The sequence below is a fragment of the Castor canadensis genome, chromosome 14, assembly GCF_047511655.1.
Source record: "Castor canadensis chromosome 14, mCasCan1.hap1v2, whole genome shotgun sequence".
Lineage (NCBI taxonomy): Eukaryota > Metazoa > Chordata > Mammalia > Rodentia > Castoridae > Castor > Castor canadensis.
In genome coordinates, this window is record NC_133399.1 from 25809082 (window position 1) to 25835326 (window position 26245).

At 50.1% G+C, this 26245-nt stretch overlaps 1 protein-coding gene across 6 annotated transcripts in view; it reads left to right on the forward strand.

Moving 5' to 3' along the window:
* The first annotated feature begins 12344 nt into the window (after positions 1–12344).
* Dock6 (dedicator of cytokinesis 6) overlaps positions 12345–26245 on the forward strand; it is a 47575-nt gene continuing 33674 nt past the window's right edge. For all 6 annotated transcript variants that reach the window (XR_012441342.1, XR_012441343.1, XM_074054049.1 and 3 more), the window contains exons 1-8: positions 12345–12454; positions 20506–20593; positions 21143–21318; positions 21545–21613; positions 21858–21987; positions 22750–22962; positions 24134–24219; positions 26099–26165. Coding sequence is in view for 4 of the 6 variants with exons in the window: in XM_074054049.1 (XP_073910150.1) it covers positions 12411–12454; positions 20506–20593; positions 21143–21318; positions 21545–21613; positions 21858–21987; positions 22750–22962; positions 24134–24219; positions 26099–26165 (873 nt within the window). In the remaining 2 variants the exon portion in view is untranslated. The remainder of the gene's footprint in view (positions 12455–20505; positions 20594–21142; positions 21319–21544; positions 21614–21857; positions 21988–22749; positions 22963–24133; positions 24220–26098; positions 26166–26245) is intronic.

Here is a 26245-nt window from a genome sequence, read left to right on the forward strand (position 1 = left end):
CTGATCTCAGCCTCCAAGTAGCTAAGATTACAGGCGTGAGCCACCTGCACCCAGCTTTGCCCAAAAAACTTTTTAAAGGGCTGTGACAGTTTTTTAAAGGTGACTCAGGGCATGAGCCCAGGCTGGATTACAGGCACTGCCTTCAATCTTCTGCATTCTTGGGAGAGTAGTCTCAGTTTCTCAGCAGTGTTGTTCCTTGCTGTACCCTAGTGGGGTGGGGAAGGAGGGATCAGGACCACATCTGAGAACTCATCTTTGGTGGAAAAACAAATAAACAAACACAAAAACAGCTCTGATTTGAAATTTTGCCAAATCTTCAGGGGGCCTGAAAAACAATCCCGCCCAGCACAGGAATTTTCCTGCCTGGCTGTTTTTGAACATTCGCTGTGGTTCTCTTTCTTTAAGAAAATTTATCTGGGCACCAGTGCTCATGTCTGTAATCCTTGCTACACAGAAGGCAGAGATCAGGAGAATTGAGGTTAGAGGCCAGCCTGGGCAAATAGTTCTAGAGACCCCATCTGCAAAATAACCAGAGCAAACTGGACTGGAGTTGTGGCTCAAGAGGTAGAGCATCTGCTTTGCAAGTGCGAGGCCTTGAGTTCCCACACAGGCACACACACAAAAATCTAAAAGGTCAGTGTAGGATTTCCTGGAGCCCTTCCTCCACAATCAGGTCCTGAAATGGCCTGGGACCCTCCCTCCCACCTTGGAGCTAGCCACTGTGAAAATTATGAGTAGGAAAATGGAGTCACTTATGTCAAACCCTAACAGAACAAAGCCAGGAGGCTGGGAAGGAGGCTTCAAGCACACAAGCCCATAAGTGTCCCAAGGAATCCCTCAGAATCACAGGACTCCAGGGCTGGGGATGTAGTTCGAGGGAGGAGTGATTGCCCAGCATGCTCTAGGCACTGGATTCTATGCCTTTGGTATTAATGGAGGAATCAGTTCCAGAACCTCCATAGAGACCAAATTCCCCAGATGCTCAGGTCCCTTATGCAAAATGGTGTAACCTTTGCACAGAATCTGCGTACTTCCTGTACACTTAAAACTGTGTCTAGATGACTTATAAAACTTGATACAATGTGAGTATTACAAAAATAGCTGTTATACTGTAATGTTTATGGAATAAAGACCAAAAAAAAAAAAAAGACTACACATGTTTAGCAACAAACACAATTTCTTTTTTATTTTGGTAGTACTGGGGTTTGAACTCAGGGCCTTCACTGTGAGTTACTCTCAGCCCTTTTTGGGAGGGGTATTTTTTAGATAAGATCTAGGGGGGATCTATTTGCCCAGTCTGGATTTGAACCCTAATCCTCCTGATCTCTGCCTCCTGAGTAGCTAGGATTACAGGCATGAGCCACAGACGCCTGGCTTCTTTTTGTGTGTGTGTGTGTGGCACTGGGGTTTGAACTCAGGGCCGTACGCTTGTTAGGCAGTTGCTCTACCACTCGAGTCACTCTGCCAGCCTATCGTATAGACACAATTTCCTTTTCAATTTTTTTATTTTCTTTTGAGTCAGGTCTCGCTATGTAGTGACAGCTGACCTGGAACTCGAGATCCTACTGCTTCAGCCTCCTGAGTACTGGGATTACAGCCATGTGCCACCACGCCCTTCTCTTTTTCTATATAGCATGCATATATGCATGTGATATGTAAATACATATATGCATATATTTTAATATGCTGAGGATGCAGCCCAGTGGTAGAGCACTCACCTAGTGTATGTAAAGCCCTGGGTTCCATCCCCAGCGCCACAAGAAAATCCACAAACTTCTATGTATATAATGTAAATAAATACCATATCTCTGTCTATAAATAGATATATGTTTCTGTTCCCTGGTTCCGTTTCTCCGGAGACCACTGACTAATTGATATAGTTGTACCATAGGGAGATGAAAACTTAACAGATTGAAAACCTTGACAAAGAACTTGAACTTCTTTGTTCCATTTGGAGATCAGCTTCTGAGTGAGGCACTGAGAGGGTAAGTGATCAACAGAAGAAAAGGTACCTGACACAGTCGAGGCCTCAGAGAAGCTTCAGGGGCACCTGGTGCACAATAGGTCCTCAGACGCAGGATGGCCATTGCCTGGCTGCAGGGTCACCAATCCCAAATCCATCCTTATGGTTAACTGTCACCCTCATCCAAGCGCCATCCCATAACAAATGCCCACGTCCAGCACAGGATGAAAGACTTGTGCAGTGAGTAAAGCCTGGGTCTGCCTCCGACTTTAACCTCCCTGTGCCTTAGTTTCTCCACGTGCAGCATGGAATCCTAACAGCACCTTCCTCTTGGGGCGAGTGTGAGATCGTGCATCACAAAGAACTCAGGGCAGCAGAGCATGGTGGCTCATGCCTCTAATCCTAGCTGAAATTGGGAGGATCAAGGTTCGAGGCCAGCCCAGGCAAATAGTTCTCTAGACTTCATCTCCAAAAGTAACCAGAGCAAAATGACTGGAGGGTGTGGCTCAAGTGGTAGAGCGCCTGCTTTGCAAGTGCGAAGCACTGAGTCCAAACCCCAGTTCCACCAAAAAAACAAAAAAAAAGTGCAACCCCTGGCACTCAGTCACTGCTCAGCAAAGAGTGACAATGGTCATTACAGTCATCAGTGTCATTAGGAGACCAGCGGGTCCTGCATGCCAGCTTCCCTGTGGTTGTCAGGAGCACTCTGCCATAAACTTCCTGACAGCTGGTCCAGGGCCTCCTGCCAACAAAACTCCACCTCCTCTGACTCCTCCAGCCCTGTCACCATTCTTGGCACTGTGCCTCAAGTCTGGTCCCCAGGACTGGAATCAGGGCTCCTCCATCCTTCCTGCCTATGTCTACCCTTGCCTAAGTTTTCCTGCTTCAAGATGTCACACTAGCTGCCCAGACCCTCACTCAATTCCAAGTCCAAATGCCCTGGGCCACCTCCACCCAACTATAGCCAGGGGCTGGGAATACCATATTATGCTGGCGGCAGCCTTGGTCATCAGTCAGACCCAGGTTCGAGTCTCAGCTCTGCTACTGACTGGCTATGTGACCTTGGGCAGGTTTCTTTCCTTCTCTGGGCCTTGGGCTTGTCATCCACAAAGTGAGACTAATAATGGCTCCCTTCTGCAGCTGCTGCAGAGTGAGGGGTCAGAACTACTGGCTGAAGGAAAGTGGCTATTGCTATTATTAGTGTTACTATTTTTTAGCAGTATTGGGGATTGAACTCAGGGCCTTGTGCTTGCTAGGCAAGCTCTCTACAACTTAAGTCATGCCCAGAGTCCTTTACTTTTTAGTTTGTTTCTCAGATAGGATCTCCGGCTTTTGTCCGGGCAATCCTTCTACCTCCCACCTCCCATGTAGCTGAGATTACAGGTGTGTACCACCATGCACAGCATTGATGTGAATGTTGACAGGCCTACAGGAGGGCTTTCTCTAGTGTGAGAAACGGGTGTACCAGGAAGGAGAAAGAGACAAGGCTGCTCAGGTGGGGAGGTGCTGATGACCCAAGGCTGTCTGTCGCTCAGGCCTCACAGAACCTCAGTGTGGCCCTGTCCCCAAAGAAACCAGAGACAGAAAGTGATGGTGTCAGTTCTCAGAAAGCCAATGTCAATCACACCCTCTCCCACTCTGTCATGGTGTGAATGTTTGCGACTCCTCCAAATTCATGTAGAAGTCCTCACCCCCAAAAGATGGGATATGGAGGTGGGGCTTCAGGAGGTGAGCAGAATTAGATGAGGTCATGAGGGTGGGACCCCCATGATGGTGTTAGCGCCTTAATGGGAAGAGACAGCTGCCAGCACTGAAGAAAGGCCATGTGAAATCACAGAGAGAAGGTGGCCACCTGAAAGCCACAAAGAGCGCTTCCACCAGGAATAAAATCAACTAATACCCTTTTTTATTTATTTAATTTTTTTGGCAGGTCTGGGGTTTGAACTCAGGGCTTTGAGCTTGCAAAGCAGGCGCTCTATCACTTGAGCCACTCCTCCAGTCTATTTTGCTCTGGTATTTTGGAGATGGGTCTTGAGAGCTATTTGTCCTGGCTGGCCTCGAACCTCAATCCTCTGAATCTTAACCTCCCAAGTAACTATGATGACAGTCGTGAGCCACTAGTCTGGTTTTTTTTTTTTTTTTTTTAATCAAGATAGAGTTCCAGCTGGGTGCCTGTCTATGGTTCAAGCCTGTAATCCTAGCTACTCAGGAGGCAGAGATCAGGAGGATTGGGGTTTGAAGCCAGCCGGGGAAGGAGTTCTTGGGACCCTATCTCAAAAAAACCCTTCACAAAAAAAGTGGGGAGGCTGGTGGAGTGGCTCAAGGTGTAGGCCTTGAGTTCAAACCCCAGTACTGCAAAAAAGACAGAGTCTCAGCCACAGTGTAGCTCAGACTGTCCTTGAACTCACTATGGCAGACCAGCGGACCTCAAACTCAAGATCTTCCTGGCTTGGCCTCCCAAGTGCTGGGATCTCAAATCTGTGCCACCACTCCTGGTTTCAACTAGCTCCTTGATCTTGGGGTCCCAATGTCTAGAACTGGAAAAAGTAAATTTTTGTTTTCTTTCTTTTTTTTTTTTGTGACACTGGGGTTTGAACTCAGGGCCTCATGCTTGTTAGGCAGGTGCTGTACCACTTAAGCTATGTCTCCAGCCCTTTTTTTCTGATGAGTTTTTTTGAGATAGCACCTTGCAAACTATTTCCCCAAGACTGGCTTCAAACCATGATCCTCCTGATCTCTGTCTCCTGAGTAGCTCGGATTACAGGCATGAGCCACCAGCGCCCAGCAGATTTTTTAAAATCTCCTATGTATAGTATTTTGTTATGGCAGCCTGAGTTAACATAGTCCAGTGCTGGAGATGAAAGCCAAGACTTCCCACACAATGGCAAGTATTGAACCACTAACATTCTCTTTTGTAAAATAGCAAATGTTAGCCAGGTGTGGTAGTACATACCTGTAATCCCAGCTACTCAGGAGAGTGAGACAGGAGGATAGAGAATTCCAGGTCACCATGGGCCACATAAGCAGACCTTGTCTCAAAAACAAAACAACACAAAACAAAGGCTCAGTGGTACAGTGTTTGCCTAGTGAGCACAAGGTCCTGGGTTTCATCTGTAGCACTACAAAAAAAAAAATGTTTATAAAGTACCCAAAATGAGCCCTGGGCACATTCCACACATGGACTTATTTAGTACCTCCCTCACCAAGGGTGACTGTGACTCCTCCACCCCGTAGGACATTTGGCACATCTGGAGACACTTTCAATTGTCACACCCAGGAGTCAGAAAGCTGCTGGCATCCAATGGGGGGAGCCAGGGACAGAGCTCAGCATTCTCCAATATCCAGGACAGTCCCCATCCCAAAGAGCTATCCAGAGCCAGGCACGGTGGCTCATGTCTGTAATCCTAGCTACCTGGGAGGCTGAGATTGGGAGGATTGAGATTTGAAGCCAGCCTGGAAAAACAGTTCTTGAGTCCCCATCTCCAAAATCACCAGAGCACAATGGACTGGAGGTGTGGCTCAAGGTGGAGTGCCTGCTTTGCAAGCACAAATCCCTGAGTGCAAACCCCAGTCCCACCCCCCAAAAAAAGAGCTATCCAGGTCCAAATGTCACCAGTTCTGAGATAGCAGAACAATGTGCTAAACTGTAACCTAGGCCCCCTGGGGGTCTTTGTGTCACAAAGCCTAATAATAAAAGGAGAAGCAAAAAAGAAAAAAAATCTGTTTCCCCATTTTGCCTTCCCTCCAGCAAGGCTGAGGGGTCCAGGTACTCCTTATCCCTGTCAGCACTTGGTACTGTCAGTATTTTTCATTTAGTCATTTGAATAGACGTGAAGCAAAAGTCTTAATGGTGGTGAAGAGCCTAGGCACAGGACTAGAACCCAGCACTCTGGGCATTTAACTGCTGCATGGTGCCACCTACTTTTCTTTGCAGTCCTGTTTTGTGTTTTGTTTTGCTTTGCTTTTATTTATTTATATTTTTTTGCAGTGCTGGGGATGCAACCTGGGTCCTCCCCCGTGCTAGGCGAGGGCTCTGCCACGGAGCTGCACCCAGCCTTGCTCACACTTTTTAGAGGAAGGAAAACTTCAGTTACAGAGATTGGTGAAAATGAAGATGGAAGTTTGTTCCCTCGTGTTTGTGGATGAGGGGCCCCAGACATTAGGATATGATTTTTTTTTTTTAAATGCCAGGAACATGGGTTGGAGGAGCCCTGAGTTCAAATCCCAGGACCACCAAAAAAAGAAAAAAAAGAGTAGAAAAAGAAGAAAAAAAAGATAGAATAGTGGTCACTAGAGAGGCTGGATAGAAGGTGACAGGGTAACAGGTTCCAAAATCCAGTTAGCTAGGAGGAATACATTGCTCTTTTCTACAGCACAGTTGGATGACTCTAAATATTCTATAAAGAAATAGAGCCAGGGCGGTGTCTCACACTTCTAATCCTAGTGACTCAGGAGGCAGAGATCAGGAGGATCGAAGTTCAAAGCCAGCCCAGGGCAGATCATTCATGAGACCCTATCTTGAAAAAGCCCTTCACAGCAAAAGGCTGGTGGAGTGGCTCAAGTGGCAGAGTAATTGCCTAGCAAGTGTGAGGCCCTGAGTTCAAACCCCAGTACCACCAAAAATAATAATAATAATAATAATAATTTTAAAAAAGAAAGAATAAATCTATATGAGAGCTTGACCTTGACCCAGACCATTTCTCAGACTGCGGCTTTCATGCCGTTGTTCAACGGCACAGACCTTCTTGAGACAGGCTCAGGTTTGGGCCTGGTATGGTCTCTAGTCTGCCCAGAGTCAGGGAACAAGATAGGCCAGTGGCCCACTAGTGCCTTTCCGTTATATGGCTTTAGTGACACAGTCCTGTTAGCTAATTGCCACTTCCCTGGCTATGCAAAAGCAGATATTGCATTGTCCTGGTGGCTAGCTGTTCTTTGGGAGTTTAGCAGGCCACCAGCTCACCAGCTGGCTCAGGACCCAGGGAATGAGTGCGTGGGTTTTCCTAGAGGCCTCACTTGTGTTATAGAGATGAGTGTGTACCACTCTGGAAAATGTGTGCCTCCAGAGTTAAGTGAAGGGGTCACTTCGTTGATTTACCAAACTTGGAATTAGTACATTGGGCAGACCCCATCCATGTAGTCACGTCCCAGCTGGGACTCATGAGGAATTAAAAATCTCCGAACTGGGCCAGTGTCAGTGGTGCACGCCTATAATCCTAGCTACTTGGGTGGCTGAGATGGGGAGAATTGTTGTTCAAGGCCAGCCTGGGCAAATAGTTTCCAAGACCCCATCTCCAAACTAACCAGAACAAAATGGACAGTGGTGTGGCTCACGCAGTAGAGCCCTTACTTTACAAGTGTGAAGCCCTGAGTTCAAACCCCAGTGCCATAAGAAAAAGAGAGCGAATTGATTCTCTTCTGCTATTCAGTTCTCGTACAATGATGTCTATTTTTGTATCAGTAGATAACATCTCAAGGGCCTGAAGCCCCAGGTCCTGCAAGTAATCTTCATTTTATTTTGATTATTTATTTATTTATTTATTTAGGGAGACAGGGTCTCCCTACTTTTCCCAACTGGCCTCAAACTCAAGATCCTCCTGCTTCTGCCTCCCGAGTAGCTAGGATTACAAGGGTGAACCATCACACACCAGGCTTTAAAAAAATCTCTTGGTGAGATTTATAAAGTGTGTTTTTTTTTTTTTTTTTTTGCAGCACTGGAGTTTGAACTCTGGACCTCACACTTTATAGACAGGCCCTCTATCACTTGAGCCACTCTGCCAGCCTTTTTTTTGTGAAGGTTTTTATCAAGATTGGGCCTTGTGAATTATTTGCCTCGGCTGGCTTTGAACGACGATCCTCCTGATCTCTGCCTCCTAAGTAGCTGGGATTATAGGCGTGAGCTACTGGCACCTGGCACAAAGTGTGTTCTTGCTCATCTTAGGGCACAGACCTACTTTGCAATTATATTAAATGAAATATCAATGAAAATACATCAAAATAAATAAAAAGTACAAGTATGCAATTAAAAAAAAGAAGTGAGTTCCAGGCATAATGCATTCAGACAGACAAGCTTCTCACTGGTGGGCCATCTGTTCAAAGAAAAACAGGAAGCCTGTAGCCTGCCCCTCTGCCCTCTCTTTGTGACTTCAATTCCCTAAGGCATGTCGGGACACCCTGCTGGCTTCAGCTTCCTTCCCTGGCTCCGGAAGAAGCAGGAAAAACAACTGAAGCAGGCAGCGGCTTCCTGGGCTTTTATGCTGTCCTAACCATACCTTGCAGACTCCACTTGTAGACCCAACACTGAGTTTTACCCTGTGCCCATTTCATCGATGAGGAAATCAACGATCAGAGAGGCCCCAGGTCATACAGTCTGGCTGCAACCTAGCTGAGACTTGAATACAAAAAGATCTCTGGAATTGAGCAGGGTACCAGTGGTTCATTCTTGTAATCCTAGCTACTTGGGAAGATGAGATCCAGAAGTTTGAGGTTTGAGGCCAACCTGGGCAAATAGTTCTCAAGATCCCCATCTTCAAAATAACCAGAGCAAAATGGACTGGAGGTGTGGCTCAAGTGGTAGAGCCAAAAAAACAAAACAAAACAAAAAACTTCTAGTCATGATTGCTCCGATTCTGCAAGATGTCAGTCAGTCAGTCACCAGGCAATTCACAGAATGAAAGAACCAGGAGAGAGATTTCCTTGAAGAAGACAGATGTACATATGGATTCTGTCACTCATGCTGTGTGACTTGTGTCCAGTGGTTGCTTTCTCAGCTTGGTCATCTGCATTTGTGGCAGATGTAGGCTGAGATCAGTGCATTTCTGCAGGTGGCAGGTGTTTATTGGATGCTTGTTGGATGAATGTCCCTTGCTTGTCACTCCTCCTGTACAACTTTGTTTACTCCACAGCTCATGTCCCCTGCCTATGGGAGGGACAGAGCACGTGGCCAGGGCTGGCTGGCCTCACTATTGTTGCTGAGTGCTCCATGTTCAGTCCCAGTGGCCCTAGACTGAGAGGCCCAGGAATTTGTTCTCTGCAGGGCTGGTTTCTTTGCCACATTCCCTATAGCAACAGTAGGCACCAGGTGACAGGAAGGCATCCAGGTCTCTGTCTCATTTGTTCTCTTCTTTAAAGTTTTGATTTTTTTGTGACAGGGTCTAGAGATGTAGCCCAGGCTGACCAGGAACCCTCAATCCTCCTATCTCAGCCTCCTGAGTGCTGGGATTACAGACAGTTGCTGCCATGCCTGGCTCTTCATTTATTCTCTTATTAAGCACCTGTGATGTGCACAGCTCTGTGTTGAGTGCTGAGTACACAACAATGAATAAGGCAAAGAAAAATGCCTTCATTCAAGTGGAGAGGGAGAGATACCATGGAACCAGGCAATTACAACCGAGGGGTTCAGGACTGTATTGGGGGAGACCTAGGGGCTGGGCAGATGGGAGCTCAGAGGAGCTCCTGATCCCAGTTTTGGCAATGAGGGTGGAGGACAGGAAAGCACAAGACCTTCAAAGAGGTAGGAGACCTGAATGAATAAAAAAATCAGTAATGTAAGCAATAGAGGAGGACGCAGGGGCAGGACGATTATGAGTTTGAGGCCAGTATGGGCTGCATAGTGAGATCCTGTATCAAATACACAAAAGGGGAAGGAAGAAAGGAAGGAAGGAAGGGAAGGAGGGAAAGATAGAGCAGGGAATGGCATTCCAGGCAGACCATATGGCATGTGCAAAGGTCCTGTGGCAGCTTGCCTGGGGCAGAAAGATCCAAAATCACATTAAAATGCCACAGTGATTCAAATAGCAAGCTCCTGGAATAAGCACCAAGCAGCACATCAGAAACACAGAAGAGAGCCCAGAAATAGATAATTAGGAGCAGCAGCTACGTGCCACATGCTGGTGACCCCAGGGAGATGGAGATGGAAAACTCCAGCAATTGGGACACTGCAGGATGGAGGGTCCAGCGGGGAAATCACAGGCAGCTGTGTGTGTGTGTGGGGGGGGTAACGGTAACCAAGAAAGTGTGCTGGTGGAGGGAACAGAATGAGGCACAGCCCGGGTAAAGGGACATGGTCTTCAACTCCACTGTCTCTCTCCCAGTCTACCCAGAGCCTCCCACTTCTCCCCATCTCTGCAGCCCCACCCCCACCTAGCCCTGTCATCTTCCATCAGGTCAGGTGCACAGCAGACACAGGAGACCAAAGTCCCCTAGCCACACCTGGCTGAGTCAGACCCGGCTGTGCCCTGGCGAGGAGCAGCCTCACCAATCAGGTCTGGCAGGGCATGGGGCTTTTGGCTGTGCCTGTTGCAAGGCTGTGTCTTGGAGGATCTTTGAAACCACCATTTTTAGCAAGGCAGTGCTGGGAGTCCGCAGGGGGCACTTGTGTGCTCCAAGGCCCAACCCATCTCCCCTTATCTGTGCCTTATGCTGTGACCCATCCTGGGTCTTCCAGAAGCTGATAAGAAAACAGAGGCTCAGAGAGCCTGAGAAATTTATACTAGGTCACACAGCCAGGTCCTGCCTGGGCCATTATCCTTGGATAATACCAGCAGTTGCTCATAGGAAAGGAAACATTGGTATGTGTAAAGATCCTGAGGTACAGCTGGGTTCCAGGAATTCTGAGGAGATGGGGCAGCTGGAGTGGAGTGACTCGAGGGGAGAGAAGGAGGTAAAGATGGGAGATGACAGGACAGATCATGCAGTGCATTGTGGGCTGTGGAGAGGACTTTGGCTTGAAGTGAAGTGGGAACAATGGAGGATTCTATACAGAGGAGGGTTGTGACATGACTTGGGTGTTCCCAGGCTCTTTCTCGCCATTGGTGGTGATGAGAACAGACAACTAAGGGGAAATGGGTGGGGAGCGGGGGCAGGGAGGACAGGAGACCAGATATAATGGAAGCAACTAGAACCTAGAACTAGGCAGAGGGAGATGAGAGATCCACAAATCGTTCTTGATCTTCTTATTCCCTGGGTAGCCTGGCTCCAGCTTCTGCAAGGCAAGGGAGAAGCAAGGACTTTCGCATGGCAGGATGTAGGGTGTCACTGGGTGAGGTCCAGCCCAGATGATGGGTGGAGTTAACACCAGTTCCTCTCGGGCCAAAGCAGCTGGGCCACTCTGGGCAGGTTCATGGGCTCTGATACTAGTGTGCACAGTATCAGGGCTGCTCGCTATGACCTAACTAGCCTGGATGAAATCCTGGACCTAGATGACCAGGTTGAAGGGTTCATCTACCATCCATATCTCCTTCTTGTAAGTTCAGACCCTGATTCACTGGGAAAGTCACTCTATCTCTCTGGGCCTCTGTTTGTTCATCTGTAGATAGGTATAGAACCAGCATTCATACACAGGAAAGGGAATAGCACATGCAAAAATCCTGAGGCAGAAATATGTCCTAGTATTATTCAGCTTCAAATTCTCCTTAGGACACCTCCTGACCAGGGCTGCAAGGGCTGCCCAGGAGGATGGACCTGCAACAGGCAGAGGCATGAATGTGGAAAAAGTGTTGGCACACCCAGAAATGAGAGAGTGCTAGAAAATTCTCTCGGGTAAAATTTGAGAGCAAAAATTAACCAAGACATTCCCACCTTCTGGTGGGCAGAGCCTTCCATACTGGCCTCCTCAGGTCTCCCTTCCACATGTCACATGTCCTAGCACCCCAGAGATCGGATGGACCCTTCCACCACTCCACCTCCACCTACCGACTGGGAAACATGCCACCGAGGTCCCAGAGCCCAGCTGCGAGTCATTCTGAGCAAATGCCTAAAGACCTCTGTGCCTCAGTTTCCCCGTCTGTCCTTTCACGTCTGTCCCCCGCAGGGCCGTGCGCAACACACGTTAGCGATTATATCCGTGATTATTCCACGTGTGGACTTTGATATTGTTTCCAGCCAAGAGTCAGAGGGAGGAGAAAGTAACTTCCCAGAGGAGTCCGGGATCCACTGGGCCCCCTCTAGGTAGAGAGACTCTGAGCCTCAGTTTCCCCATTTGGGCTCCAAGCGCGCGGCTGGGAGCTGCAGCACGGAGAAGCCCCGCCACCCAGAAGAGCCAACCCCTCGCCAACCCCACCCAGACCGACTAGGCCCCGCCCCCGCGCCAGCTCCCACACCTGATTGGGTCTCGCGCCTTCCCCCCGCCCCCCCCGTCTGTCCAGCCCAGCTTGAGTGGGTCCCGCCCCCCCTCGGCCCCGCCCCCTGGCCTGCTGAGAACAGCTCGACTGGGCCTCACCCCCCGCCCCGCGCCGACCACGCCCCCCCCGTCCCCAGCCACGCCCCCAAGGCTGCCTAACCCAGTCAAACTTAGGGCCCCGCCCCCGCCCATCCTTACTGGGCCCCGCCCCCGAGTGGCCACGCCCAGCCCGCTGCCCAGAGCCGGGCGGCGGCGGCGGCGGCGGCGGCAGCAGCAGCGGTAGCGGCGGGACGCGGGGCCCCAGCGCGCGTCGGCGGGACGCGAGGCGCCATGGCGGCTGCCGAGCGCCGCGCCTTCGCGCACAAGATCAACAGGTAGCCCAGCCGCTGGATATCTCGGTCACCCTCACGTGGCTCCACCCCGAGGCGGCCCTTCCCTCCCCCGCCTGGACGACCCCCGTTCAACCCCTTCCGCCTCTGCGGGGGGTCCCGATCGCCACCTCCCGCGGGAGCTGGGGACCGGGAAAGGCGGGGAGTACGGCGAGGTCCGAGGTGGGGTCGCGCCGGGGCGGGGAGCGCGATGGTGGCTGAGGTCCCCCTTTCTTCCGAGCCTGCTGGACGCGCGGGGGGCGTGTCGGGGGGGCTTCCCGGAGGAGGCGGCGCGGGGACTGCGCGTCAGTTCTGGGTCTCCGGGCGTGGTCCTCGCGCCCCAGTGAGTTGGGGTGGGAGGACTTTGTGTCCCATTCTCAGTGCCTCATTTGGGGCAGGGTACGTGGATGTGCTCCCCGGTGGCTTTTATTTATTTATTTTTGGTGGTACTAGGGATTGAACTCAGGACCTCACATTTGCTAGGCAGACGCCCTACCACTTGAGCCACTCCACCAGCCCCAAATGTCTTTTTGTGGTAGTACTGGGTTTTGAACTTAGGGCCTCATGCTTGCTAGGCCTAGGCAGATGCTCTACTGCTTGAGCCACTCACTTTGGAACCCCTTGGGAAGTTGCCGTGCCCCTCCCCCGCCTCAGGAGCCAGTGCCCAGCTGTCTGGGGGACGAAGGGGGGAGCTGGGGACAGCTGTGGACAGCCCCCCACCTCCTGCCTTAGGCTCTCCCAGCACGGGCTGGACGCGCTGGCGGTGGATGAGGGGTGGTTGAATGGATGGAGTGGGGGCTGGGACGGAACCAGCTGGTGGGCAGACGGGGAGGGGACAGGCGCCAGGCGCTGGGGGATCCATTTCCGTGGCCACTGGAGATTGTGAGAGACCGAGCCTGGGAGGGGGATGTCACACTCTAAGGGGGGACTAGGGTAGATTCAGAGTCTGCTCTGGTGTCCTCTGCACTGGGGACCTGTCCTAACTGCTCTCAGGTGAAAGGACCATATAAGAAAAGAACTCAACTCTTGGAGGTAGATAGAGAGGGGGGAGACAGATCAGACACGTGACAGGGTAGATTATATGTTAGTGATACCCGGTTCTGAGATCATACAAGACAAGGAATAGGAAGTGTGGGGGGGTGCTTAGGCATATGAAGTGGATTGGAAAGGCCTGGATGAACACCTGTATTCAGTGAAGTCCCTAAGGAAATGAGGGAGTCATGTTGTGTGAGGGAAGAGAGGTCCAAACACAGGGAAGGGCAAGTGCAAAGGCCCTGAGGCAGCAAAGGAGACAGTAGGCGTAGATCATGTAGGGCCTGTGGGCCATAGGGAGGACTTTGACTGTTATCCCCAGTGAGATGAGAGCCATGGAGAGTTCTGAAGAGAGGAATGGTATGACTTGGTGCGAGGGTAAAGCAGTTGGTCAAAATTTCTGTTCTACCAGTATTTGTCTCTGAATTGTCTCTCTGACATGGACTCCTAGCCTGAGGATATTATCACTGTCTTTTTTTTTCCTGCTCAGTCCCTATGTCCTTGAGTCTTGGCTTATACTCAAGTGAGAAAGAGGGGTCTTGGGTTCTGTCCTGGGGAACAGGAGCTGCAGAGTGTAGGGTAGGAGGAACAGAAGAAGAACCTGGGGTCCAAGTCTCCCAGAACAGCCTTGTGGGCACCCAGGAGTCTGTGCTCAGACCTGGACCTGTGTTCACCCATTCATTCAGCTGTTCATCCCCAAAAACTAGATCAGGGAGGTGGAGGCAGGAGGATTGACAGCTTGAGAACAACCTAGTGGGGCCCTGTTTCAGAAAACAAACAAAACAAAACCAACTTAATCCAAATATTAGGCAGTTCTGCAGTTTCCTAATGAACAGAGTCTTAAAATTATTTCCAGCTACTTGAGAGGTAGAGATTGGGAGGATCACAGTTTGAGGCCAGACTGGGCAACAAGTTAGTGAAACCCCATCTTAACAAATAAGCTGAGGGTGTGGTACATCCCAGTTATCTCAGCTATGCAGGAGGCATAAGATTGTGGTCTGTGACCACCCCAGGCAAAAAACATGAGCCCTTTACCTGAAAAAGAAAAAACAAACAAAAAACAACTAAACCAAAAAAAAAAAAAAAAAAGACTCAAGTGGTAGTTCTCCTGCCTAGCAAGCTCTAGACCTGGGTTCAAACTTCAGTACCACCAAAAAAGAAAGAAAGGAAGGAAGGAAGGAAGGAAAGAAAGAAAAATGCTTTGGAGCTGGGGATTTAGCTCAGTGGTAGCATCCATAAGGTCCCTAGTTCAATCCTCAGTAAAAAAAAAAAAAAAAGGAGCATCTAAAATTTACAAACTTTTATGAATGTAGTTAATACAGACAAATATTGCTGAATGTAATCTAATTTGTTCTTTTTTTTTTCAGTTGAGTAATTATTTTCTGGTGGTACTGGGGTTTGAACCCAGGACCTTGCATGTGCTAGGCAGGCACGCTACCACTTAAGCCACGCCCCCAGCCCTCAAGTAGCATTTGAAGTCTAATAGAATATTGAATGGCGTGTATTGTGCACCTATTATGTATCCTTGCTTGGGATGTCACTTGTTTAATTATCCCTGCAATCTTTTGACTCAGGTCTGACTATTGAAACCAAGGCTCAAAGTGCTTAAGCTGTTCCTGAGGGTCACCAGTGGAGAGAGGACCCCCGAACTCTGGGCCTTAGAGCCCAGAGTTCTCTTGGAAGCTATGCCCCTTCTGGTCCTGTCTGTCCCATGGCTTCATCCTGCGCCTCTTTTCTGATGTGGGCTCTTTTCTTGTTTAAAGAAATAGCGATGTGTTGAATGGGTGGAAGAAAAATAAGTTGCACATTGACAAGTTTCAAAATTCCAGGGTAGCCCCAGAATTTCAGGGAACCATCATCTCTCTTCTGCCTCATCCCTAAAATATATCTGCAAATCCAAACACACACATTTACAGTCTTGTACCACTAAGCAACGAGAACACATTCTGAAAAATGCTCTTGAGAAATTCATCATTAGGGACCAGGCATGGTGGTGCTCATCTGTAATCCCAGCTACTCAAGAGGCAGAAATATATGGACCCAGTACCGGGCTGCTGGGTAAAAGCATGAGACCCTTTTTCAAAAACAAAGTAAACAAGCAAAAAGGATTAGGGGCATGACTCAAGTGGTAGAGCACCTCCCTAGTGAGCAGGAGGCCCTGAGTTCAAATTCCAATACCGCTAAAAAAAAGTAAGCAAGAAATTCATCACTAGATTTGGTCACGTGAACATCATAGAGTATATTTATACAAATCTAAGTGGTATAATATACTGTACACCTAGGCTCAGGGTATAACATATTGCTTCTATTCTAGACTCCAAATCCATACAGTAAGTTTTTGTACTGAATATCGTAGGCATTTTTTTTTTTAAGCAGTACTGAGGTTTGAACTCAGGGCCTCACACTTGCTAGGCAGGCACTCTACTACTTGGTGTACTTCGTGAGCCATCAATCAACCCTTGTTTGTGATGGGTTTTTTCAAGATACGGTCTGGGGAAGTATTTTCCCTGGGCTGTCCTCTAACCACAACCCTCCTCCTGCCACCTGAGTAGCTAGGATTATAGGTGTGAGCCACCAGTGCCCAGTGTCCAGCTCCTTTTTTTTTTTTTCTTTCAGTGCTGGTGATGGAACCAGAGCCTTGCAGAGGCTCCACAAGCACTGTACCACTGAGGCACACCCCTGGCCAACTGTGGGCAATTGTGACACGGGTATTTTTTTGGAGTGGGGGTTGCTGGGACTGGAGTTTGAACTCAGGGACTCACACTTGCAAAGCAGGCACTCTACCGCTTGAGCCACACCTCCAGTCCATTTTATTCTGGTCCCACAAAAAAAAAAAAAATGCCATGCACTGGTGGCTCATGCCTGTAATCCTAGCTACTCAGGAGGCAGAAATCAGGAGAATCGCGGTTCGAAGCCAGCCCAGGAAAATAGTTAATGAGACCCTAGCTCTAAAATACCTAAGGCCAAAAGGGCGGTGGAGTGGCTCAGGGTATAGGTCCTGAGTTCAAATCCCAGTACCCCCCCCCAAAAAAAATTAAGCATCAAAAAAAAAATTGGGAACTGGGGTATAGCTCAGAGGCAGAACATGTGCTTATCATGTGGGAGGCCCTGGGTTCAGCTGCAGCACAAAAAAAAATTTTTTTTAAAGAAAGCTCTGCCCAGCAAGCCCAGCCCTGAGTTCAAGCCCCAGTACTGCAAAAAAAAAAAAAAAAGCCATTGGAGAATTTATATCATTTGACACTAATTCGTTTGCTTCTTTGCTTTTTGAACAAGTGGGAACACACAGGGCTTTGGGCCTTTTTCTTGTTTCTGGCTTTGTTGTCCTCCTTCCCTGTGAGGCTAGACCTCAGTTAATCTGACCTGAGATGAAATCCACAGTCCTTATAATTTCTCTTATTGCTCATGTGCAATTACCACCTGGGAACATCCACTAAATTCAGCTGAGTATTTTGCCTCCTTTTAAAAAGCATGCTCCTTCAAGGGCACCAGAAACAGGTCTGACTTGGAGGTGTGAGAAAGGGAGGGACTGGGGCCATGGATTTGGTGTGCATCCTGGGAACTCATGAGGTGAAGCTGCCTGGTGAGAGGGGGAAGATGGAGGGAGCCTGTGATGTGGCCACAGGGTATGCAGGACCCTCACGTGGGCAAACGAGCAGAATAGGTGGTCACATGGGACAGACCAAGAATGCACTAATAATTTAGATAGAATTAAAGTCTTGAGATTCGGTGGGACCTTTAGAGGTGGTGGTGAGTGGACAGAGAAGAGGTGGATTCGGAAGCCCCCTGTTCTTGGTCATCCCCCCTACTCCCGTCTGCAGAACACCCAAGCCTGAAAACATCAACTTTGACTTCCAGCTAGCCAGAATTCATTCTGGATCGTTCCAGGTTTGACTGTCTGGCATTGGGTGGGTCACAAGCCCTCTCTGGGCCTTGTTTACTTTTGGTATAAAAACAAAGCCAAAAACCCCAGCTTCCTAGGATCACCTTTCAGCACCACACGGTGACAGTGAGCCTTAATTAAGCACTTACTGTGTACCTTGCTCTATGCTCAGGACAGTCTCCCAGGGGAAAAGTGTCCTGGGCCTAGAGACTAGAAGGGGAGGAGTCGTCACTCAGAGCACTAGTCTGTTTTGTGTTACTGTGACACAATGCCCAAGGCTGGGTAACTATAAAGAAAAGAGTTTTTTAGCTTACAGTTCTGGAGGTTCAGGACAAGGAGCTGCATCTGGTGATGGGCTTCTTGCTGCAGCAATCTAGAGGAAAATTATAGACTTTCATTGTAGATTATAATGCTAGATGTATTATGCCAAATTTCTAACCCCAAAATAAGGAGTGAGCATGTGTGTCTCTGTGTCTATCTGGTCTCTCTTTCCATCTTTTTTTTTTTTTGTGGTACTAGGATTTGAATTCAGGGCATCGCACTTGCTAAGCAGGCGCTCTACCACTTGAGCCACTCCACCAGCCCACAAGCCCTTTCTTGTCTTCTTATAAAGCCACCAGGATTCAATTGGGGGTCCACCCTTGTGACCTTACCTAACCCTAGTCACCTGCCAAAGGCCACACCTTTAGATGCTGTAATCCAGTTACATTTCCACCCTCTTAATGCAATGGGGATTAAATTTCTACACTGAACCCTCAGGGCCACACTCACACCATACCACACCACAGCACACATCCCTGCTCCTCCAGGTCCAAGTGCAAAGCCCAGCTGCCTCCCTGGCCCATGGCTTGTGGGCTGAGCTCTCTCACCACCAAAGGCAATGGGAAGCCCGAGGGCCAGCTCTCCACCTGTCTCCCTCCTCTGGAACAGTGCTGCAGAATAGCTGGGCCCTGGGTTCAGCCTTGTCCCCTGTTCTGGCATCTTTCATAAATCACTCTGTAGCCTCTCTGTGCCCAGGGCTCCAGAGAATGCTGCCCCAACTTTGTGAATTTGAGTCCAAATTTATTTTATTTATTGCAGTGCTGGAGATGGAACCCAGGGTCTTATGTATCTAGCCAAGTGCTCTGCCACTGAGCTATGTCCCCTGTCCAATAATTTGCTTATTTTTAATACTCTGAAAGTTTTTTGTTTGGTGGGACTGGACTTTGAACTCAGGCCTTTGCACTTGCAAAGCAGGTGCTCTACTACTTGAGCTACACCTCCAGTCCATTTTGCTCTGGTTTTTTTGGAGATGGGGTCTTGAGAATTATTTGCCTGGACTGGCCTCAAACCATGATCCTCCCCATCTCAGCCTCCCAAGTACCTGAGATGACAGGCATGAGCTACCAGTACCCAGCTTGGCCCCATCTCATACGTCCCCATTCTGTTCTTAGAATCTTACCCAGGTCTACTGTACACTCTTCTCTTTCTTCTTTCTGCAATACTGGAGTTTGAACTCAGGGCTTTGAGCTAGCTAGGCAGGCTCTCTATCACTTGAGCCACACTCCTAGCCCTACTTTTCTAATATTGGCGGCCTGTGTGCCATCAGGGTGGCAGTTGTGACCATCACATTTTGTTGGCACACTTCTCTTTTCCTTTTTGAGACAGGGTCTTGGCTATGTTGCCCAAGCTGACCTCAAACTAGAGATCCTCCTGCCTCAACCTCCCAAGTGCTGGGATGACAAGCTAGTGGGCACCTGGTAGGCTGAGCACGCTATAGAAGGTGTCCTACCTGCTCAAAGCTATACAGCTCAGCAAGATCTGGGCAAGTCAGACCAGGAAGAATACTAGGAGGGTTTCACTCATCCGTTAAAGAGTCAGGCGTGGTGGTGCACAGCTTTAATCCCAGCACTCAGGAGGCAGAGGCAGGAGCATCAAGAATTCCAGGCTAGTGTGGACTACATAGCAGGACTCTGTGTGAAAAAACCAAATGCTGGGGATGTGGCTCAGTGGTAGGGGCTTTGCCTAGCTTCACAAGACTCTGATTCCATCCCCAGCACTGGAGGTGGGGGGAAAAATGACATTGTTTTATTGAGCACCTAGCATGTGCAGCACCTGGCACTGGATCATCCTTGGGACCACACAACCCTAGCTCCTGCCTTCACTGAGATCCCAGGGAGGAGGGATGGCCATACTCAGAATACAGAGTGCAGCCTCAGGACCTTTGCACTTGCTATTTCCTCTACCTGGTACACTCCTTCTCCAGTTACCTTCCTGGCTTTTTTGCCTCCTGTTCCTTCCATGCTCGGCTGAAGGAACTGGGGTCCTGAGTGATTCATGCTCTGGATCTGCCCAAATTCCTACATGGCCTCCTCCCCTGTGAACCTACCGCCTACACCCGTGTCTCCCTGGTCTCACTCTGTAGCCCAGGCTGGCCCTGAACTCACGATCCTCCTCCTGATTCTGATCATGGAACCTGGACCAGGACCTTGGGTGTACTAGGCAGGACCTCTATCACTGAGCTACACCCCAGCCTCTCCTTGGCTTTGGGGACTGAGGTGCAGGTGGCCTGGGTGAGTCATAGCTCTGATCTCTATCACAGCTGTGTTTAAAGAGCTCAGCTGGCCTCAACCCATGACAGCTTTATCTCAAACTCCGTGAGAACATGCATGTATGGAGCGCTTACTGAATATCAGGCCCTGTGCTCCACTCTGCATAGTTGCCCTGTGAAATCAGGGCAGCTATGAATGGGTAAACTGAGGCTCAGGGGCAGGCATCACTTGTTCAAGGCCACATAGCGAGGATAGGACAGGATAAGGGCACATTTGAGATGGGATGCAGGGAACCCCATGAAAGCAGAAGTTCCCACATGAGGAAGCAGAGGCCAGGATCAGAGTCTCCTAGGCCTGGATGGTGGGGCAGGACCTATGACCCCCCTCAAGTTCTATCCAGTGGCTGTCACCAGCTGTGCTCCAGGGGCTGGATGGGCCCCAGGCCCAGCTTTGCAGGAACAGGAAGACTGTCCCCGGGTGGCACCCTGTTTTCCCCTTTACCTAGCCTGGATTCTTTCTTAAAATGAATCTGTTGGCCCCAAAGCCTGGGTTTTCAGGGTCCCACTGCTTCGGTTTTCCTGTCCCCCAACAACTTCTTCTTCCTGTCCTCTCAGAACGGTGGCTGCAGAGGTGCGCAAGCAGGTGTCCCGAGAACGCAGTGGTTCTCCCCACTCCAGCCGTCGCTCCAGCAGCTCCCTGGGGGTGAGTGTTTGGGGACCCCCACCCCCAGGATCCCGTCCTGTCGCTGGCCATGGTGGGGTATGCCCTCAGACACAGCAGCTCCCTGTGTCCCTGTCCTGTCGCCATTCCTGTCAACCTTGAGTGGGGAGAGGGCGTGCTCTCCCTGTGGGTGCTAAGGGGAGTCCTGGGGGTGGTTGGAGACACGCCTGCTTCCTGACCACACCGATGGGACTGGGGGCTGGGAGGGACTTTCTGCCACTGTGGGGAGGGGGTGGGGCTGCACTTGGCCTGGAGCCTTAGCAATTGTCTCTTCTCTCACCATTGGATTCTTTCCCTTCCAGAAACCAGGGTGTGATTTCCTTCCTGGAGTCCCTAAGAGGGAGGGGCAGGGTGGCCAATCTGCAGTGGAAAGTCTGAGGTCACTGGCCTCCTTGGGGCCTCTGCAGCTCCAACACTCTCCGTGGCTCCCTATTCTTAAGTCTGAAGCCAGCGCGAGCCCACCCCCATCTTGGGTCCCCTGACTCCCAGCCTCCAAAGTGGTAGGGTCACAGCCACTTTGCTCCAACCCAGGTCCCTCTGATGGAGGTCATTGAGCCCCTGGACTTTGAGGATGTGCTCCTGAGCCGGCCACCAGATGTTGAACCTGGACCCCTCAGGGACCTGGTAGAATTTCCAGCTGATGACTTGGAACTGTTGCGACAGCCCCGGGAATGCCGGACCACGGAGCCTGGGATTCCCGAGGATGGGTGGGTTCTGCCCCATACACCTGCTCTTCCAGAATCCCACAGCCCCAAGTTCAACCATGAGTTCAACTCCAGGTTTGGCTATGTGACCTTGGACAAGTCACCTTCCCTCTCTGAGCCTCCATGTTTGCATCTTTGAAATAGGAAGAAATAGTCCCTACCTTGTGGGCCAGGAGAAAAATTCATAGTGGGCCCTGCCTCTGTTTACCCTAATTTTATCTTGCCATAGAAAACTGGATGCCCAGGCGAGGGCTGCGGTAGAGATGTACACAGAGGACTGGGTCATCGTGTGCCGAAGGTGAGATACAGTTCACAGTGGGCGGAGGGTCACAAGGCAGAGTCTCATCCCCAGGTGACTGAGCCCTTGTCTGTAGCCGGTCCTCCTGTTTATCTGCCCACCATCCCTGCAAGGACAGTGAGTTTCTCCCATAGAACACAAAGTTGCTGATGGCCTTGTAGGCGTCTTGTGGTCTCCTGGTATATCATAGTGTACCGAGGTGTCCTCAGCCCCACCACCTGCCAGGCCTGCTTTCCTGTACTAGGTACCAGCACCTGAGTGCCGTGTACAGCCCCATCACCACGGAGACGCAGCGAGAGCGACAGAAGGGCCTCACCCGCCAAGTCTATGAGCAGGATGCCTCTGGAGATGAGCGGTCTGGCCCTGAGGACACGGTGAGGGAACCTCCGGCTCAGGTCACTACACCACAACACAGGGAGATAGATATATATATGTGTATATATATATACACACCTATCAGTGTTGGGTCCAAAAGCCGTTGTATCAGGCCGGAAGTGGTGGTGCATATCTGTAATCCCAATCTTCAAGAGGCTGAGGCAAGATGATCTTGAGTTCAAGATCAGCCTGGGCTACATAACAGGTTCGAGGCCAGTGAGACTAGCTCAAAAATAGGAGTGCTAAGTATAGGCAGTCAGGTAAGGTCCTGACCCAGTGACAGCCCCAATGGGAAGAACTCTTCTCTCCCTTGGCAACAGGGAGCAAAGTCTCAGGGAAGGCTCTCATTGGCCCAGCCCAGGCATATGGTTATACATTGGAGCCAAGCCCCAGTGGGAGGTTTTCTCTCCCTCCCCTGGCCACAGTGAGCAAAGTCCCAGGGAAGGCTGTGATTGGTGCACCCAGACACGCCCACCATCAAGCTAATCCCTGGGACTGGCAGATGGATTCTGATTATCCAGAGCAGGGTCATGTGACACCAGAACACGGGACACCATCACCAACAGTGGCAAAAGGAGTGTGGGGAGGGACTCCCCAGACAGAAGTCTCTCCTGAAGTTTCTGGAGAGAAGGCTACCAAAACTCCCCCAGGCGACCCCAGTAGTGGTGATCCCGCCCTGCCTGCCCCTCAGCTTCCCCTGTGCATGGGTTGGGGGGGGTGCATCCAGCTGGCGCTCAGTGCTTGCTCATTCTGCTCGGCAGGAAGACTCCCGCCGCTGCTCAGGCTCCCCAGAGGACACCCCTCGAGGCAGCGGCGCCTCCGGCATCTTTGACCTGAGGAACCTGGCCGCGGACTCCCTGCTGCCCTCGCTGCTGGAGCGGGCAGCACCGGAGGACGTAGACCGGCGCAATGAGGCCCTGCGGCGGCAGCAGCGGCCCCGGGCACTCCTCACCCTCTACCCCGCGCCTGATGAGGTGGGTGCCCTGTGCATTATCCTACAGTCATTGGGTGCCTACTGTATACTCTACCTTTAGCCAATAACATTATTGCATACCTACCATATATCCAACTCTCGTTTATTGGACTCTGACTGCATATCCCTGTATTTATCAACAAGTATTTATATGCCTACTGTATACCTTTTTTTTTTTTTTGCAGTGCTGGGGATGGAACCCAAGTCCTCACGCTCATGCAGGCTAAGCAGATGCTCTGCTACTTGAGCCACAGCCCCAGCTCTTTTGTTTGTATTTTTAGTCAGGGTGTCACAAGTTTTCCCAGGCTGCTTTCCCACTCTAGATCCTCCTGCCTCTGCCTCCTGAGTAGCTGGGATTATAGGAATGAACCACCACACCTGGCTTATATGACTTAATATGTGTTAAGCATCTACCATATATGCCTGTAACTATCCAGCCAAAATTTATGTGGCACCTAATGTGTATGTTTATGTTTTTATCTAGCCATTTATTGAGTGCTTACTGTATACTTCTGTCCATCCAATCAGTATTTATTGGGTATGTCACATACAAAGATGCACTTAGACTGATGATGGGGTTATATCCCAATAAACACATTGTAAGTTCAAAATGTAGGAAGTTGAAAATATCAAATATCTACCTACTCTACCAAATGTCATAGTCTAGCCTACTTTGAGTTACTCAGAATACTTGTATCACCTAGAGGGGGTAAATCATCCAACACAAAGCTTATTTTATTTTATGGTGTTGAATATTTCATGTAATTTATTAAATACCATACTGAAAATGAAAAATTCTCTGTAAAGCTGAAAAATTATAAGTCAACTATTGAAGATTGGAGACCATCTCCAACCACATAAATGTCCAGTCAGCATTTATTGAATGCTTTCTGTATATGCTTACCCAACCCACTTTTACTAGGTGCCTATTGTATACCTCTGTATTTATTCAATTGACATGTTTGGGTGCCCACTCTATGGCTGATGCTGGGGATATAGCTCAACAAGGAGGAGGGCAAAAGCATTCCAGGCGAGGGGAACACCATGTGCAAAGGCTCAGAGGCAAAATTCTGAGAGAAGTTTTGTCAGGCTGGGGGTCGGGCTGGTCTTAGGCCAGATGTTCCAGGCCCTTTCTGAAGGACATATCCCCGCTGTCTCCTGGCTCTTGGCAGGATGAGGCTGTGGAACGCTGTAGCCGCCCTGAGCCACCCCATGAGCACTTTGGACAGAGGATCCTGGTCAAATGTCTATCACTCAAGTGAGTATTCTGACCTGCCCATGAGGGAATCCACGGGTTCCCAGGATGGTACAAGCTATGCAAACGTGCTATGTGCAGCCAACCACCCAGGGCCTCTGTGGAGAGAAGTGAGACTTCCCTTTTGCATCAATTTAAGCTGCTAATCCTCAAACACCAACTGTGTACCTGGCTCTGTTCTTAGCCCTTTGCCTGTAATGTGTGTGTGTGTGTGTGTGTGTGTGTGTGTGTGTGTGTGTGTGTGTGTGGTATGTGTGGGATTGGGTGTGAACTCAAGGCTTTGCACTTGAAAGGCAGGCGCTCTATCACTTGAGCCACACCTCCAGTCCATTTTGCTCTGGCTGTTTTGGAGATGGGGGTCGTGAGAACTATTTGCTCAGCCTGGGATCCTCCCAATCTCAGCTTCCCAAATAGCTAGAAATACAGGCAAGAGCCACTGATGTCTACCTTTCACCTGTATTAATTCATGTAATCTCCACCACAGCCTGTGAAATGGGTGTAGGTGGGGAAACAGAGGCATAAAATGGAAGAGTTGTTGTATTTAAGATCACATGATTAATGAGGCCAGAGTCTCTGGCGCTCGCCTGTCCTCCTGCTGGGACCCAGAGGGAAGGGGTGCTCATGTTCCTGGGCCTGACTCTCAGCCATCCAGGCCCCTTCCACATCAACCTCCCTCCCCCAAGCAGCAAGGAGCAGCCACAAGTGCGTGGGAATGGAGCTGAACAGGATATGCATTTGGACCCTGGCCCAGCCCTGCCCCTCTCCACCCCCAGTTCCTGCCTGGATCAAGGCAGGAAAGGGAGGTTCTATTCTGGCCTGAGGCCTGGGTGGGCCTCCCACCCAACAGTTGCAACCAGCTTTGTGGGCTCATCTAGTCATTCAACAAACACTGACTGAGTACCTGCTATGTACAGGACACAGAGCCACGCGATGACCACACAGCCCTGATGAGAGATGCCTAGGAGAATCTCAGAGCCCTGAGGAGGCTCCTGGCCCAGCTTGAGGGCTGGAGGAGGAGGAAGCCAGGCAGCCTCCCTGGGGAGGAGATGTCTAAGTTGAGACTGAACAGTGAGGAGGGTGTGGCTGATGGGTAGGAGAGGAGGAATGTGTGGACCCAGCACATGCTAAAGGGGGGAGATGTGAGTGTTTGGGGGAGGACAAGGCCAAAGGTGGGCAGGTCTGGACTGGGTGGGGTTTTGTTTTCAGGACTGTGGAACCTTCAAGTTTTAAGTTTTAAAACACTCCCTTGCCTGGCACTAGTGGCTCACTTCTGTAATCCTAGTTACTTGGGAGGCTGAGATTGGGAGGATTGAGGGTCGAGGCCAGCCCCAGTAATTAGTGCACAAGACCCCATCTCCAAAATTACCAGAGCAAAACGGATCAGAGGAGTGGCTCAAGTGGTAGAGCTCCTGCTTTGCAAGCACAAAGCCCTGAGTTCAAACCCCACCAAAAAAAAGCCCAGAACAAAAAGCTGCTCCCTTAGGAAGCACTAGGTGTGTAGGGGCCACCCAAGCAGAGTAGGACAAGGAGAAGGGTGTGGTGGCCCTTCAGGCAAGCAAGGACAGGGTTCAACTCAGGGTGACAGGGGACATACCAGAGTGTGGGACAGGGTGGTCCAGGAGTAGGGAACTTCTAGATGGGGCAGTGATTGTACCAGGAGCTGCCTCCGTGAGCCAGCTGAACAAGACCATGGTTCCAGGTAGAAGAAACTCCATGTGTGCACAATGAGACACACCTTTCCTGCAAGCCCTTAAATGTTGGTTCTCTTGTACCCAGAGGGAATCAGAGACCCCTCTCCACAGCTCCCCCTTCTTGGTCCTCAAGAGGAGGTGGGGTTTGTGGAAAATGGGGATGTCAGGGAGAGTTCCCCTTTTATCCACAGGTTTGAGATAGAAATTGAACCCATCTTTGGCATTTTGGCCCTGTATGATGTGCGGGAGAAAAAGAAGGTAGGAGCCCTCTTTCTTTTGCTTCCTCCCCCTCTTCCTCCTTGTTGTGGGGGAGGGGGTTGGGCTTCCTGGAGGCGGTG